This window comes from Vipera berus (genome assembly GCF_964194415.1).
Source record: "Vipera berus genome assembly, chromosome: 1".
In the NCBI taxonomy this organism is placed as follows: Eukaryota; Metazoa; Chordata; class Lepidosauria; order Squamata; family Viperidae; genus Vipera; species Vipera berus.
In genome coordinates, this window is record NC_138202.1 from 215,327,438 (window position 1) to 215,342,910 (window position 15,473).

The 15,473-nt window shown below is 43.0% G+C and overlaps 1 protein-coding gene across 2 annotated transcripts in view; it reads left to right on the forward strand.

The window, feature by feature from the left end:
- NBAS (NBAS subunit of NRZ tethering complex) overlaps nucleotides 1-15,473 on the forward strand; it is a 178,954-nt gene that overhangs the window by 90,788 nt on the left and 72,693 nt on the right. For both annotated transcript variants that reach the window (XM_081317067.1, XM_081317068.1), the window contains exons 32-35: nucleotides 860-973; nucleotides 6,948-7,061; nucleotides 7,540-7,697; nucleotides 9,153-9,257. In XM_081317067.1, the coding sequence (XP_081173193.1) occupies nucleotides 860-973; nucleotides 6,948-7,061; nucleotides 7,540-7,697; nucleotides 9,153-9,257 (491 nt within the window). The remainder of the gene's footprint in view (nucleotides 1-859; nucleotides 974-6,947; nucleotides 7,062-7,539; nucleotides 7,698-9,152; nucleotides 9,258-15,473) is intronic.

Consider the following 15,473-nt stretch of genomic DNA (forward strand, 5'->3'; position numbering starts at 1 on the left):
TCTGTTTAGTTTAATGAGTACAGAAGGCCATTAATTACAGTGTCAGCTGTAATGTATGCAAAAACATTTTAAAAACTTTAGATTGCATATCATTATGTGTTTCTTTTTACACTTTAAAAACAGGCCACCATACAAAAGATAAAAAGAAAGATACTGCCTGCAGGCTCATAAACTAAACTGGAATATGAAAATCCAAAATTATTTATCATGGAAAGTCAATATTAACTCTGAATTAACAGAGTGGAAACTAAGATGTTCCTCCTGAGTTGGGCTGTACTATCTCATATTTCATGTTTTCATATTTTCAGTGTTTTGAAAAAAATAAGATTCCAAACTATAACATGATGATTTTTATCCTCCAAAGATAGAAGATGCCCATTTATAAGATATTTCCTAGAGTAACAATTTTTCTCCACACGAATGAAGGTGTTCAATTGTGCTTTAAATTTGGGTTCCTCACAGCATTTGAAAGGAGTATTTTGCAATGCACGTCAGTGTGAAAGAGGCAGTTTTTGAAGTAGCCAAATAGCTTTTTCCTCAGCTGCTCAGCTGCTTCTCACATTTCTCCACATGCATATATGTATATAACTGATCCGCTTCTGGTTCACAGTCCCTGCTAAAGTGTTGTCTGTGCCTTGAAAACAATCACACTGAATCTCCCAGAGGATGTTTAAGCTTTAGCACTTCACAATGAGATGCTTCACTTGCACCAACAAGATTTATGAAATACCAATTTGAATGCTTTGCATAGGCCTACTTTAAATATACATTTACATTTATAGCACTCATGAACACTTTCCAAGTATCTGCCTTAAATACAATTTTATTGCATTTCTTAATAAACATATTTTCTCTCCAGTCCGCTTGTGTTCTGATCGACTCAGCCTTATCAAGGAATGTCTCTCTCGGCTGCCCACAAACTATAAGCAATCTGCCAAGCTTTTGGGACTTGCAAATTTGCTGAAGGTTGCAGGTAAAATCAAATATCATTCCTAACTTGTGTTGGTTGGTTGTCACAGGCTGTTTTATCTATATCCAATGTCATTGGGCTCCCAAAGCTCCAGAGAGCCAACACAACCCCCCCCCCTTGGCCTTTAGGCAACCCACACAGAGGTACACAATGGGAAGTACTCACTCCCCCAGGTCTACTACTATTCCTATTACTAATATTAGTCTACTACAGTTTGTTTGTGAACCCTACTGCTAAAGAACCTTATTTCTGTCTGTTTGCCTTAGGCTGCGTCCAGTGGCTCTATTCACACAAAGTTACAGAAACCACTTCCCCTGTCACTCTTAGAACAACTCTGAGACACCAGTTGCTTCACCACAAACAACAGTAGCTACCATCCCCAGCTGCTTTTCTGCTTAGCTCCTAGCTCAGGGTTAGGCAACCTTGGCTCTTTTATGACTCATGGACTTCAACTCCCAGAATTCCTGAGCCAGCATAGCTCTGAAGAAGAAGAAGAGCTGAAGAAGCTTCTTGGATGAGAAGCAAAACATCTTCAGAAAAACGAGAAAGTCCAGTTGCCTCGTGAAAAAGCATATTTGGGATAACTAAAACATTAAGTTGCACTTTGTTCCTCTTTTGGAGATAGAAAGTATAGCTAGAAAACAGTGTTGGGATTACTCAGGGAATATGGTGCAAGATTTTTTCCCCCAGGCAGCCAAGTAACTCAAACTGATATCCATTAAATTCAGCCTTTTTCTTTTATCAACTAGGTCTGGCCCTTCCCGCTGTTCTCAGTTCTTCCGCATTAAGGAGGATGTTTTGTCCATCTTTTACCATACATTTCAGAAAGCGTCTGAGTTCATTTGAGGCCCAGAACTATTGTGGGAATCCAATTACCATATTTTCCGGCGTATAAGACGACTGGGCGTATAAGACGACCCCCTACATTTCCTGTTAAATTATAGGGTTTGGGCTATACTTGCTGTATCAGACTACCCCTCTTCCAACGCACACCAAATAAAAATTAAAAAACATCAGATTTGATTTTAATATGGTAATTTTAATTCAAATGCTTATGACATGCAGGTACTTAGTAGGAAAACTGTCACTTATAAACATAAGGCTGTTCGTCATCAAAGATGTAAACATAAAACAGTGCAAGTGGATTAAACTTTAATAATAATAATAATAATAATAATAATAATAATAATAATAATAATAATAATAATAATAAGAAGAAGAAGAAGAAGAAGAAGAAGAAGAAGAAGAAGAAGAAGAAGAAGAAGAAGAAGAAGAAGAAGAAGAAGAAGAAGAAGAAAAAGAAGAAGAAGTAGAAGTTGGAAGGGACCTTGGAGGTCATCTAGTCCAACCCCCTGCTAAGGCAGGAAACCCTATACCATTTCAGACAAATGGCTGTCCAGTCTCTTCTTAACAACTTCCAGTGTTGGAGCATTCACCACTTCTGGAGGCAGGTTGTTCCACTGGTTAATTGTTCTAACTGTCAGGAAGTTTCTCCTTAGTTCTAGGTTGCTTCTCTCCTTGACTAGTTTCCATCCATTGCTTCTTGTCCTGCTTTCAGGTGCTTTGGAGAATAGCTTGGCTCCCTCTTCTTTGTGGCAGCCCCTGAGATATTGGATCACTGCCATCATGTCACCCCTCACCCTTCTCTTCGTTAAACTACACATACCCAATTCCAGCAACCGTTCCCTATTTTCCTAATTCACTTTTTCACTTTTCCTAATTCACTCTAAAGCTTTCCCTGCGCAGAGCCTTAAGTAACACCAGCTGCCTGCAATTAGTGCAGGTTCGCATCCCACCAGGCTCAAGGATGACTCAGCCTTCCATCCTTCTGAGGTAGGTAAAATGAGGACCCAGATTGTTGGGGGCAATAAGCTGACTTTGTAATAATGTTGCTTGTGGGGGGGGTGTGAAAGCCCTAATAAGCAGGCATATACATAGAATGAAGGCTATTGCTAAGCACATTGATTTGGGCTTTAAATTGTAAGCCCCCCTGAGTCTTCGGAGAAGGGCGGGATATAAATGGGATTTTAAAAAAGACCAAATGGATGATCCGCTCCAGGTTTTCCAGCCAGCCCGCCCAGTTCCTGAGTCAAATGTGTCCTTAGAGCTAAGCAGCTGCTCTGGCTGCTGCTTTCCCCACCTGCCTTTCAAGTTGGGATAGACTACACCTGCTCTTCAACTTTAGAAGGAAAGACGCCCAGACCCCAGCCTGTAAAAAATCACAGACAGCAGCTTCTTCTCCAATTGGTCCCGCTTTCCCTGCGCAGACTAAATGGGAGATCCGCTCCAGGTTTTCCAGCCAGCCCTGTCCCTAAATTTTCAGCACCCGGTGTATAAGACGACCCCTGACTTTTGAGAAGATTTTCATGGGTTAAAAAGTCATCTTATACGCTGGAAAATATGGTATACTGTAAAGAGTTTCATTTTTAATTGAGCGGGGTCAGCCCTTGGGAAATAGATGAGAAAGATAGAAATCAATGAAATATTTGGAAAAAGATTTTAACAGCTAAGATTCATGATTAGTTTATATAATCAAAGATTGACTTAAGGGACAAAGGACAATGCAAATTAAGATAAAAATAGCAGTCTGCAATTATTTACAAAGAGCGGAAAAAAGCAGGATAAATAAAATATGTTATCATAGAAGCCAACATAGAAGATGCTGAATCAAATTTCAGAACGTTCTACAACTTCCATGATACCATAATGCTATTTTTTCATAAACCTAATCCTACTTCATCTTACTATATTACTTTCAAGAAGTTTCCTGTCTCATCTGTTTGTGAAAAATAAGGCCAAGAACTTTCTGCTTTACTCTCTTTATTAGCTTTTGACAATGTGGTGCCCTGCAGAGATGTTCAGTTGCAGTTGTCAGCAACCCATGGCTATTACTGCCAAGGAGTGATGTAGAAGCTGGGCTTACCACCACTGGAGAGCATCATGTTAAGGAAGAGTGGGTTATATTCTCATTATTTCTTAACTGACTGAAGTTAAGAGAGACAGGAATTGTACTTCAAAATAAATGTTCATTGATTAATTCTATAATAGATTTTTAAAGACACTGTTTCATGGCAGCTTCAAAGATGCTTGGCATCTCGCCTTCATGGAACAATCCTCAGAAGTGACCTGCCATTTATGGCTTTTTAACCTTGAAAGAATCTGACATTAAATATTTCTCACAGCTGTTTACTAGGTGCAGGGATTGCTCTTTGAGTCATTAATTATGAAAGTCCTTTTAAAATAATTTTTGTTTCAAAATGATTGTCAGCCTAGGTTAACCAGACAGGAAACATGACCGGAAGAGCTAATTCTAGTTTTTTGTAAGGCTACGTTAGCAAAATATTGCAAGTATAAGTTTCCCACTGTCTCCTTTACAGCCTGAGAACTTAGGGAAGGTCCCTTCTGAATCTTTTGGTCTGTCCATTATGCAGCTGCAGGCTAGGCCCTCTCCTCTCTGACCATCTCTCCGGCTCCTTCCTCAGGGTCTTTCTTACATACCATTATAATTACAGTGACAGTCATGGGAATTTTTTTTTATAATTAGTGATTTTATATATTTATAGTCTTTTTTTCTAGAGGATGAAAAGAGGTTTATATTTTGAGTGGTAAACAAACAGGTGATCTTTTTGAGAAAGATCTGAAGACTGTAGAGATGTTAGTTAGATTTTGCTAGTTGTACAGCACTTGTACCTTACATGTCATCGTGAGAGGATATTTCCTAAGCACGAGATCTAGAGCACCGAAGAGCATGAAAAAAAATCTATCTATGGTAACAATAAAAATAATAAGTTGTGAAGAAGCTTCTGTCCATGTATCAATTGTGTTTATCAGTTGTAATAGCATGACTTCTGTCCTGTATACATCAACTGTATTAGAAGTTACATTTTTTTTTATTCTGATTTCTATGATGTGTTATAATACTAGTATATCCAGAATGTTCTGCACATCATTGGATGCATTGGTTGTTCCTGTATTCATACTACAATGTTTTATGCCTTGCAGTGTTCCACTTCCCCAGCTGGCATATTAGTTACCATATTCTGGGACTATATTTCCATATATTTACTGATTAATACCTTTGTGATAAGTGATACAGTTGCTTCCTCTGTTCTTAGTATATAAAGTAGTTACCTTATCTTGCCTGGCACATAGGCAGTTTTTCAGAGGAAATACATCTTTCAGCTTTGTTGCTTCTGTTTTTCCAGAGGTAGCTAAGATTATATGCTGTGATTTAGCTTCTTAGAGTTGTTCTTTAATGCCTAAGTTTATTTTTTTTTATTTTACTTACAGAATTTATATCCCAGCTTTATGCCAAAAAAACTTGCTCAATTGGTAGATGCCAATTTTAGAAATCAGCTTTGAAAACAAATTCCCAAATTCCCATTCAGAATAAACAGATCAGCTAAGCTTGTAAACTACTGCTAAGCTTGTAAGCCGCCCTGAGTCTTCGGAGAAGGGCGGGATATAAATGGAATTAAAATAAAAAATAAAATAAATAAACATGCAATAAAAATATAATTAAAAATGCACTGTTGGTTTCCACTAAAACCTATATCCAGAAAATATTACATGATATGTGATTATTTTTTTACTTCTTTATACATAGCACATGCTCTTTCTAATGCTGCGTTCAATTTTTAATGGTTTTATGCACCTGAATTTGAAAAAGGGCAACATCTAAATATTTGCTTGGCCAGTTATTTTAACTGCTTTTGGTTCTTTAAACAGTAGACAACACAGAATTTTCAGTAGTAAATGTCACTGGGTATCTTGGATAAAGCAGTTCTGCATTTAAATGTCTGGCAACAGAGATGAAAAAACTACTGTATTGTTGAGGCGTATAATTTATTATATTCCTTGTATCTAGTAGTTTAACTTATTGAAGTGTACCTATCAAATAGCGTAAGTATAAAACTATCATTAGGAATTAATTTCACTTGTATAATTCCTGAATGTTTTAATTTTTTGTGTCCCAAGAAGTACGATGAGTATGTCTGATTAGAAGAATAAGAGCTGATTAATAAATCCACAAAGGATAAGAGTTGGAGGAACTCCATGATTAGGCCTATGAAATTGTTAGGTATAGGCTTTCCTGCCTGAGCGGGGAGTTGGACTAGATGACCTCCAAGGTCCCTTCCAACTTTAGTAGTAGTATTGTTATTATTATTGTTCAATATAATCACATTGAATGATGAAATATCTGCTTCCCATTCTATCAGGATTAACAGTTACTATTAATCAATCAGTGAGCATTTGTATAATAAGGAGGATGTACAGAGAATGGAGAGTTATCACAGAACAATTCAAGTTTGTCTGGTACTTTACTTCTTGTAAGACACAAGGTAGCAGAATAAAAGATAAGGTGTCAGTTTTGTTTTGTTTTGCTGCATTATCTTGATCTGTCACACGAACTCAAGTAAGAAACAGCAATTTCTGCCACATCTAAATGTGCCCATATTTCTGACAAATAGAATTAATTGATAAATTTAATGTTTTATTAAATTTTGAATTAATTATATCAATTTGGATTGTCTTAAGTGGTGTGGTGGCCTAGAAGTGGAACTCTTGCCTGACAATCAGGAGGTGGTGAGTTTGATCTGAGGTAGAAGCAGATATTTCTTTCTCTGAACGCATAGAGAAAATATCTGCTGTGAACTCCACTTAGGCATCAGGAAAGGCATCCAGCCAGTAAACACTCAGCTCCATTCAGTCACCCCAACCCCACCCCAATACAAGGGATTACAAGGTCATTAAAAAATAAATGTGGGTTGTTCTTGGAAAGTGGGTAACATTGTCATTTGTTTGTAATGTTGTAAAATATTGCCTGAATTTCTTAGATGGGGAAAGTTGCTTAGTGCTTGGGTGTTTGTTATAGACATTTCAGTATCCAGCTGGGTAACATTATCAAAGCATGCACAGCTGTATACATTTAACGGTTTACCAGTAAGAATATGAATATATATAAATTATTTTGTAGGTGATGACCAGATGGAGAGAAAAGGACAGGTTTTGATACTTTTAGTGGAACAAGCACTCAAACATCAGGATTACAAAGCTGCAAATATGCACTGTCAGGAACTTATGGCTTCAGGTAGAGTATATCTGAACCCCATCCATGTGCACAAATGATTACAAAAATGATCTTGGGAATTTTCTAAATTGTATAAAACACCATGTTGCCCTCTGTTTTTCTCCTGAAACTTGATCAGTGCCTATTATTTGTTGTTTGTGAGGTATCTGTAGATAGGCTGTGACATCCTTCTGATCTGGAAGATTCTTGTTTTCTAGTGCAGAAACCTTTGAGCCATTTACTGTCTTATTTTTAAATATTGGAAAGAGTATTTGTATATTATATTTGTATGTTGCTTGTGTATGTTGAGTGAACCCTATTGTGATGAGATAGAGTGGGATATTACATCTCATGTGACAGTGAGATGGGCAACATATAAATTTAGTATATAAATTAAAAATGCTATACAGAAGGAGTTATTGAGGATGGAATGATGAATGAATATAGTTAGTACATTAACTTTTTCCATACTGTGTCCTTTTTGTAATATCCATGGCAGGATACTCTAAAAGCTGGGAGGTTTGTAGCCAGTTAGGACAATCCGAAGGATTTCAAGACATGGCCGTTCGGCAGCAGCTCCTGGCCTATGCTTTGACGCACTGTCCCCCAAGTGCCATAGAATTACTATTGGCAGCAAGCAATATTCTACAGGCTGAGGTATGTCACAAATTTCTAAAGCCCTATTTACTACCTGACTAAAGAATAACAAGTTTCATCTTTATGCTAGTAGAACATGGAACTTGACAGCTGCTTTGAATAAAACAGCTAAGTATCAAAACAAAGCCAAAATGGTATATATGGGTTTGTTTTGCTCCTTGCATAAAATTCTATTTTCTATCAATAATCTTTTAAAAAACAGTTTGTTATACTGTACACTAGATGTTAAAAGCTCATTCTTATTTGACTAATCAGTAAATGGAATGGGAAAATACCTAATGTTGTTGTTAGTTGTGAAGCCATGTCCGACCCATTGCGAGCCCATGGACAACGTTCTTCCATGCCTTCCTGTCCTCTACCATCTTCTGGAGTCCATTTAAGCTCACACCTACTGCTTCATACCTAATATTACAATGTTGTTATTTTTTTAAAAAAATGTATCCTTATCTTTAGGAATTGACTGGGGAGAACGGAATAACAGGAATATAATTGACACACCCTTAGCTTTTTGTTATGCATAAATATATCAGCTACGCTTCTTCAAAAAAACCCTGCTGGTTTGTGGATAACATGTGCTTGCTAGTGACATTCATCATTTCAAAAAAGAAGCAAAAAATTAAAATAGCCCTTTTTAATTATTAATCCTGCATAAGTTTGTAGTATCGTAGGAGTTGCAGAAGAATGAGAGGAGCAAACTAACTGGTCAAGGGCATTTATGGTTTTAAAAATAACTATAAGTAAGATTTTTATATTCATTCAGAGAGTTATTGCATTGTATTTTTTTGCCCTTATCTATACAAGATTTCACTTTACTTTATCCTTTCTTTGTCTATTCCCAATTGTTGTAATATGAAGAGTAAATGTAGCCATTAGTCATAGGAATTACATTTTATTACGCCAGTCTTTCCTAGAAGGAAATTTATTAAATGATGATGGTGAAGATATGTGAGCCCAGTCAAAAGGTAGAGTTTCTAAAGCTTTCTGCTACCAGAAAAACAGTAATCTGTTCTTAGAGTAAATGCAGGTTTATTTCCATTTCTTATTACAGATTCTGCTGCACTATATGTATTTATGTTCCTCCTAAGTTAATGTAAAATTAAGTTAAAATTCTTGCTCCTTGTGCACTTTCTTTTTTATATCTTCTTTTATATCGATTGTTCCTCATGATATGCATAGAATATATAGAATATATTATATAGGTTTCTCTCTCCCCCCCTCCCCCCATTATTCAGGAAAGGCATAGTTTCTGATTTTTAAACAATCTGTGTTACATATATGTTTGTACTATGTTGTAAATCAGGGTATGCTTCCATCTGAAAAACAATTTAAATTATTTTGGGGGCAGGGTGTGTGTGTGCAAAATGGTCACTACCATATTCCATCTTGATTTGGCCAGAATGATTTTCTAAATTCCATCAATAGATTCTTTAACAAAATGTGTAATTTTATTTTTAGGTTCTTTATAACACAGTCAACTACCAAATACGACCTTCTGAAAAAGGAGAAAATGTAAATATTTCCCGATCATCAGTTGGAATGAAATTAGAGTGTCCTGTGGAGGTAAAACTTTTTATATAATACTGTTTCCCCCGCCCCAATTTCATTTCCTTCAGAATTAGCATTCGTTTCTCAAAAATAGCTTCTAATTTCTTTTTTTTATGTCCTTTTCATTTAGTCTCTCACTTCTTCATACTTCTCAGCTTTCCCCCCCCCTTTTATTGCATATCACAGTTGTTCAAAAAGTCTTATCATTTGTGGTTTTATTCTACAAAAATGATGGGAGGTGATGATGGAGGTGCTTTCTTATAAGGATGATCAGCAGAGGGAATCTGGAAGGATTTTGTATGACCTAATCAATTCCTAGGGATCATCTGAATTCTCTGAAATTCTAATAAAAAAAGAAAGTATGAGTGATACCCACATGTTGGCTAAAACCTACATTTTCTAGGGAAGCCACAATACAATTTTAGGATTGGGAAGGGCGAAGAGCTCTTAGCAGGACACTTACATACCAACTGGAAGATTCTCAATAACAGACATAAACCTTGAGTGACTTGACATAGTCCACTCTCTGGAGTAGATAGCAGAGTACTGGTGGCCTAGGTTCAGTGTTAAAAATCTGATGTTTGGGTGGAAGCAAAGAAAGGAGGAAATAAAAAAAATGGCATCTTCCCTCTCTTCTCATACTTTTCTTTTCTGCAATTCTTTGAGTTTTCCATCAGTGCCTAAGTAAATCTGGATTAATGTTGGCAGACTATGTAAGGTTTCTTGATGAATGAGCCTGTCTATATTTTATCTGCAAAAGTCAACTCTTTAAGTAGGCCAGGTCAGGAAATTTACTCCACAAATCTGAAAAGAACTATATAGGTAGATAGTAAGGACAAAGGAGTAAAAAAAAAAGGGGGGGATATAAAAATGGAAAACCATGAAAATTTTCCCAGAGCTTAAGTTCAGAATTGTTCATCCATTGCCATCTTATTTCCTCCTCCCCAATCAGAAACTGTACTTTATGGCAGTGTTTCTCAACTTCTGCACCTTTAAGATGAGTGGACTCTAGTGCCCAGAATTCTGGGAGTTTGTCCAAATATCTTAAACATGCTGAGACTGAGAAACATTGCTATATTGCAGTAAGGTTGAGAAACAGAATCTTAAGAGCTTACCTCCTTCTTATGCTATATGAACGAGGAAGGAATTAATTTAAGCTTCTTTCTCACAGTTTTGCTGTTTTCCAGGCTCCAATATTTAATTTAATTTAATTTAATTTATTAATATTTCTATACCGCCCTTCTCCCGGAGGACTCAGGGCGGTGTACAGGGCAAGAATAAAACACAGAAATTTACAAAAACTAAAAGATAATTAAATGCATGCCCGATTAAAATACAATTGATACATAGTAAAAACCCCAATAAAAATGATAAAAACCCCACCAATCCCCCCTCAGGCCAGGCCGGCTTGCTCGAACAAGTATGTTTTCAGATCGCGGCGAAAGGAGCGCAGATCGGGCGCCGTCCGGAGCTCAACCGGTAACTGGTTCCATAGCTCCGGGGCGCCCACAGAGAAGGATCTCCCCCTGGGGGCCACCAGTCGGCATTCTCTGACCGGTGGCACCCTGAGGAGGCCCTCTCTGTGGGAACGCACAGGGCGCAGGGAGCTTGATGCCGGCAGCAGATGTTCCCTGAGGTACTCCGGCCCCATGCCATGGAGGGCTTTGAACACCATTACTAGCACCTTGAATCTCACCCGGAAGACAACTGGCAACCAATGCAGCTCACGGAGCAGAGGTGTCACATGGGAGTATCGGGAGACTCCCAACACAACCCTCGCGGCTGCATTCTGTACCAGTTGGAGCCTCCGGGTGGTCCTCAAGGGAAGCCCCATGTAGAGAGCGTTGCAGTAGTCTAGACGAGAGGTCACGAGCGCGTGAGTGACCGTGCATAAATCATCCCGGCTTAGATAGGGCCGCAACTGGCGCACCAGGCGAACCTGGGCGAAAGCCCCCCTAGTCACAGCCACCATGTGATCTTCCAAGGTAAGCCGCGAATCTAGGAGGACTCCCAAGTTGCGAGCCCTATCTACGGGGGGTAATAATTCACCCCCCATAGAAAGAGATGGAATATCCGAATAGACCCGGGATGAAGGTATGCAAAGCCACTCAGTCTTGTCGGGGTTGAGTTGAAGTCTGTTCCTCCCCATCCAGACCCGAACCGCCTCCAGGCAACGGGACATCACGTTGAGGGCATCACTGGGGTGGTTTGGGGTAGAAAGAAAAAGCTGGGTATCATCAGCGTACTGATGATACCCAACTCCAAAGCCACGAATGATCTCACCCAGCGGTTTCATATAGATGTTGAACAGGAGAGGCGAGAGGACCGACCCCTGAGGAACTCCACAAACGAGAGACCTCGCGGTCGACCTCTGCCCTCCTGTCAACACCGACTGCGAGCGTCCCTGGAGATAGGAGGAGAACCACTGTAAAACCGTGCCTCCCACTCCCAATCCCCTGAGACGCCGCAGCAGGATACCATGGTCGATGGTATCGAAAGCCGCTGAGAGGTCTAATAGGACTAGAACAGAGGAATGACCCCTGTCCCGAGCCCTCCAGAGATCATTCACCAGCGCGACCAATGCCGTCTCCGTGCTGTGCCCGGGCCTGAAACCCGATTGGTACGGGTCTAGATAATCCGCTTCATCCAGGACCAAAGGGAGCTGATGCGCCACCACACTCTCAACAACCTTCGCAAGAAAGCGAAGGTTGGAGACCGGACGAAAGTTGTTCAATACAGCTGGGTCCAAGGCAGGCTTCTTGAGGAGGGGCCTCACCACCGCCTCTTTCAAGACGGCAGGGAAGCTGCCCTCACTCAAAGAAGCTGATATAACTGCCTGGAACCAGCTGCGTGTCCTCTCCCGGGCTGCATAAACCAGCCAGGAAGGGCACGGGTCCAATAAACATGTGGTGGAGCTCAGTCTCCCCATAATCCTGTCCACTTCCTCCGGAGTTACAGAATCAAACTCCTCCCAAGTGATATCGACAAGACCACCCGCGTCCTGATCGCCAGACTCTGCCCAGTCAGAGTCCAGACCGGTCCGAATCCGAGTGATTTTGTCCGACAGATAATTGTTAAACTCCTCGGCACGACCCTGCAAGGGTTCCTCCCTCACCTCCTGATTAAGGAGGGAGCGAGTCACCCTAAACAGAGCGGCCGGGCGATTATCTGCGGACGCGATAAGGGTAGCGAAGTGATTAGACCTCGCCACCCTTATCGCAGCGAGATAAGACCTAATATGGGTTCTTAGTCGCAATCGGTCGGATTCGGATCGGCTGGACCTCCAACCGCTCTCTAGGCCCCGTCTCCGGCGCTTCATCTCCCGGAGCTCCGCGGAAAACCATGGAGCTCGACGGGATCTGCATCGGGTCAGGGGCCGCAAGGGTACAACTCGGTCAAGAGCCTCAGTGGCTGCCCTTCCCCAAGCTTCCACTAAGGCATCTGCCGAGCTGTGAGTGGGGGAGGCAGGTGGGGACCCCAGCGCTGCCTGGAATCTCGCGGAATCCATTAAGCGTCTGGGGCGGTACCATCTAACTGGTTCCACACACCCACGGCGGGGGGTGGCAAAACGGAAGACCAGCCGCAGGAGATGATGATCGGTCCATGACAGGGGCATAATAATTGGAGAGCCCCCACCAAGGTCATCTAACCACCGACCAGATAAGAAAACTAGGTCAAGGGTGTGGCCTCCCTCATGAGTCGGTCCTGAAATTACTTGCGTCAGGTCCATGGCCGTCATGGAAGCCATGAACTCCCGAGCCAACTCAGATGATCCTCCCAGAGATGGTAGATTGAAGTCCCCCAAAACTATAAGTTTCGGGAACTCAACCACCAACCCAGAGAGGACATCGAGAAGCTCAGGCAGGGCTGCTGCTGCGTGACTAGGCGAAAGGTACACCAGCAGCAAGCCCAACTGCGCACCAGGGCCGCATCTCAAGAAGAGAGACTCACACCCGACTATCTGCGGAACGGTGGCCTCCCGCGGAGCTAAGGTCTCCCTCATAACAACAGCCACTCCCCCACCCCTACCCTGAGCCCGAGGCCGGTGTAGCACCCGGAAACCTGGTGGGCAAAGATCAGCCAGAGGAATACCGCCCTCTGGGCCCAACCAAGTCTCCGTGATGCAAGCCAGGTCCGCCTGCTCACCCTCAACCAAGTCACGGACGAGAGGAGCTTTATTAACGACAGACCTGGCATTCAGGTACACCAGCCGGAGCTCAGGCGGCTGCACATCCTCACTCCCGGGACCTCGGGGTAGAACAAGAGGGTCGGAACGCCTCACCGCTTGCAAGTAGCGGAGAGGCCTTCCCTGAGATCGATACGGCCCTCTGTTCCTGCACCTGCTGCCATTCCCTAACGTCGTGGGAATAGGCATTCCCACGACTTGCCCTGGAGCCCCAGGGGCGACCGACCCCCGCTCCTCCCCTCCGCGATCAATCCCGGCCCTGGCCTGAACAGTGGTTGCTGGACTGCCCCCCATATCCGAACAACCAAAAGAAGTTCCCACCCCCCTCCCTAACCTCCTAAAAAATTTAACCAAAAAACTAACCAGGGGCCTCCTATTTGGCTTATATCGGAGGCCCCTACCCATGCCCAGCCATCTCTCAGGGTCCCAACACTCGGGCCCTTCATCAAGAGGAGGTGTAAAAAGTAAGGCGGGTCGCTCCCAGGATGGGGGGGCCCCCCTGAGAGCGTATAAGGTCGTGCTCGAATAAGTCAGACGCATGATCTTAACAAGTCCGACAAACAAAAAAACAGCAAGGCAGACCAGATCAACTCAACATGGGAGGATCTCAAAATAAATAAATCGAAGGCAAATGACCAGAGAGCCAGCCCAGCTCCACTGCCACTAGAGCTGGGAAATCCCAGAACAGATCGAATCGAATCCCGCCCTCTCACGGCGGTCAAAGCCGGGGGGGCAACCTGGTACATACAAACCGGGGGAGCAATACCCCCCAGAGCTCTCACCTCTGGGAGGCAGCAGATGTAAAAACTTAACCACTCTCCCACAGTGGTTGTACCCCGGACCTTCCAAAATTATAGGGGGGGGGGAGGAGAGAAGAGGGAATTAGAGCGAGGGAGTCAGCGGAATACATCAGGGCTGATAAGCCTGTAGAGATACAGAATGGTAGGAGAACTCCGGTTACAGTTCAAAGTCATGTTGTAAGAGGACCAGATAATAGTCGGCCAGGAAGGGAAACCAAGACCATGGTAGTTCAACCGAACCACAAAACATGGTCTAGTCAGTTTCTGGCGGCGCAGAGGTTAAAATTATGTCTCATTAACGTCCGAGGCATCAGCGTCCGCATTCCCCCACCAGGCCAGGTCACCATACCAGAGAGGCCGCGGTACTCCACTCTCCTCGCCGCCAGCCATCTCAGACACCAGCCAGGCAATATCTCCACCACTTGAACACTTCTACGCCAACGCTGCTCCAAGCCGCGATTCATAGTTAGTCAGTCAACACGCGGCTCTCCCAAGCAGCTGAAAGGCCCTCCGGAACACCACCAAGCTCTAGAAAGTTGTCCCGGGTTCCGCAGGCTTCAGAACACCACCAGGATCCGCAGACTCCAGCTGGGGCCGACAATCAGCTGGCCGACAATCAGCTGGTCCATCAGGGGCCGGCAATCAGCTGGTCGGCGGAGCGTAGGCCTCCAAAATCCTCCGCCCGGCTCCAACGAGTTCTTAGTCAGGCTCTTAAAATTCTCAAACTCCCCCGGCATCAACATTCACTGGTCGGCGCCGCGTAGAGCAGAGCTCCGAAAAATATCTAGATCTTCCCGGCACTCCAGCCGCCTCCTCCGCTAAGATTTGCCGAATCCGCCGATCCCCCGCGGTCCGACAAACAGCTGGTCGTGCACACGGGGAACTACTCAGCTCCTCCGCGTCCTCTAGGGCCTCCAGCAACTCTTCCGGGCTCAGATGGAAAACCTCGGAGAGTCCGGGGCTCGCGGGGCTCGCGGGGTGTTCCGGGGCTCGCGGGGCGTTCACGGGGCCAAAAGATGATAATCCAGAAGCTCACCTCGTCCCCCATCCCATGTCCATCACAGGGGAAAATCCTGTGAGGCTCCCAAAGGTCGCCACATTGCCGGAGCTCCGCACGGAGCTCAGCCGAGCACGTCCGCCATCTTGGGCACTAGAGTCCACTCATCTTAAAGGTGCAGAAGTTGAGAAACACTGCCATAAAGTACAGTTTCTGATTTATTTTAACAGTGAGAGACAGAATACCAA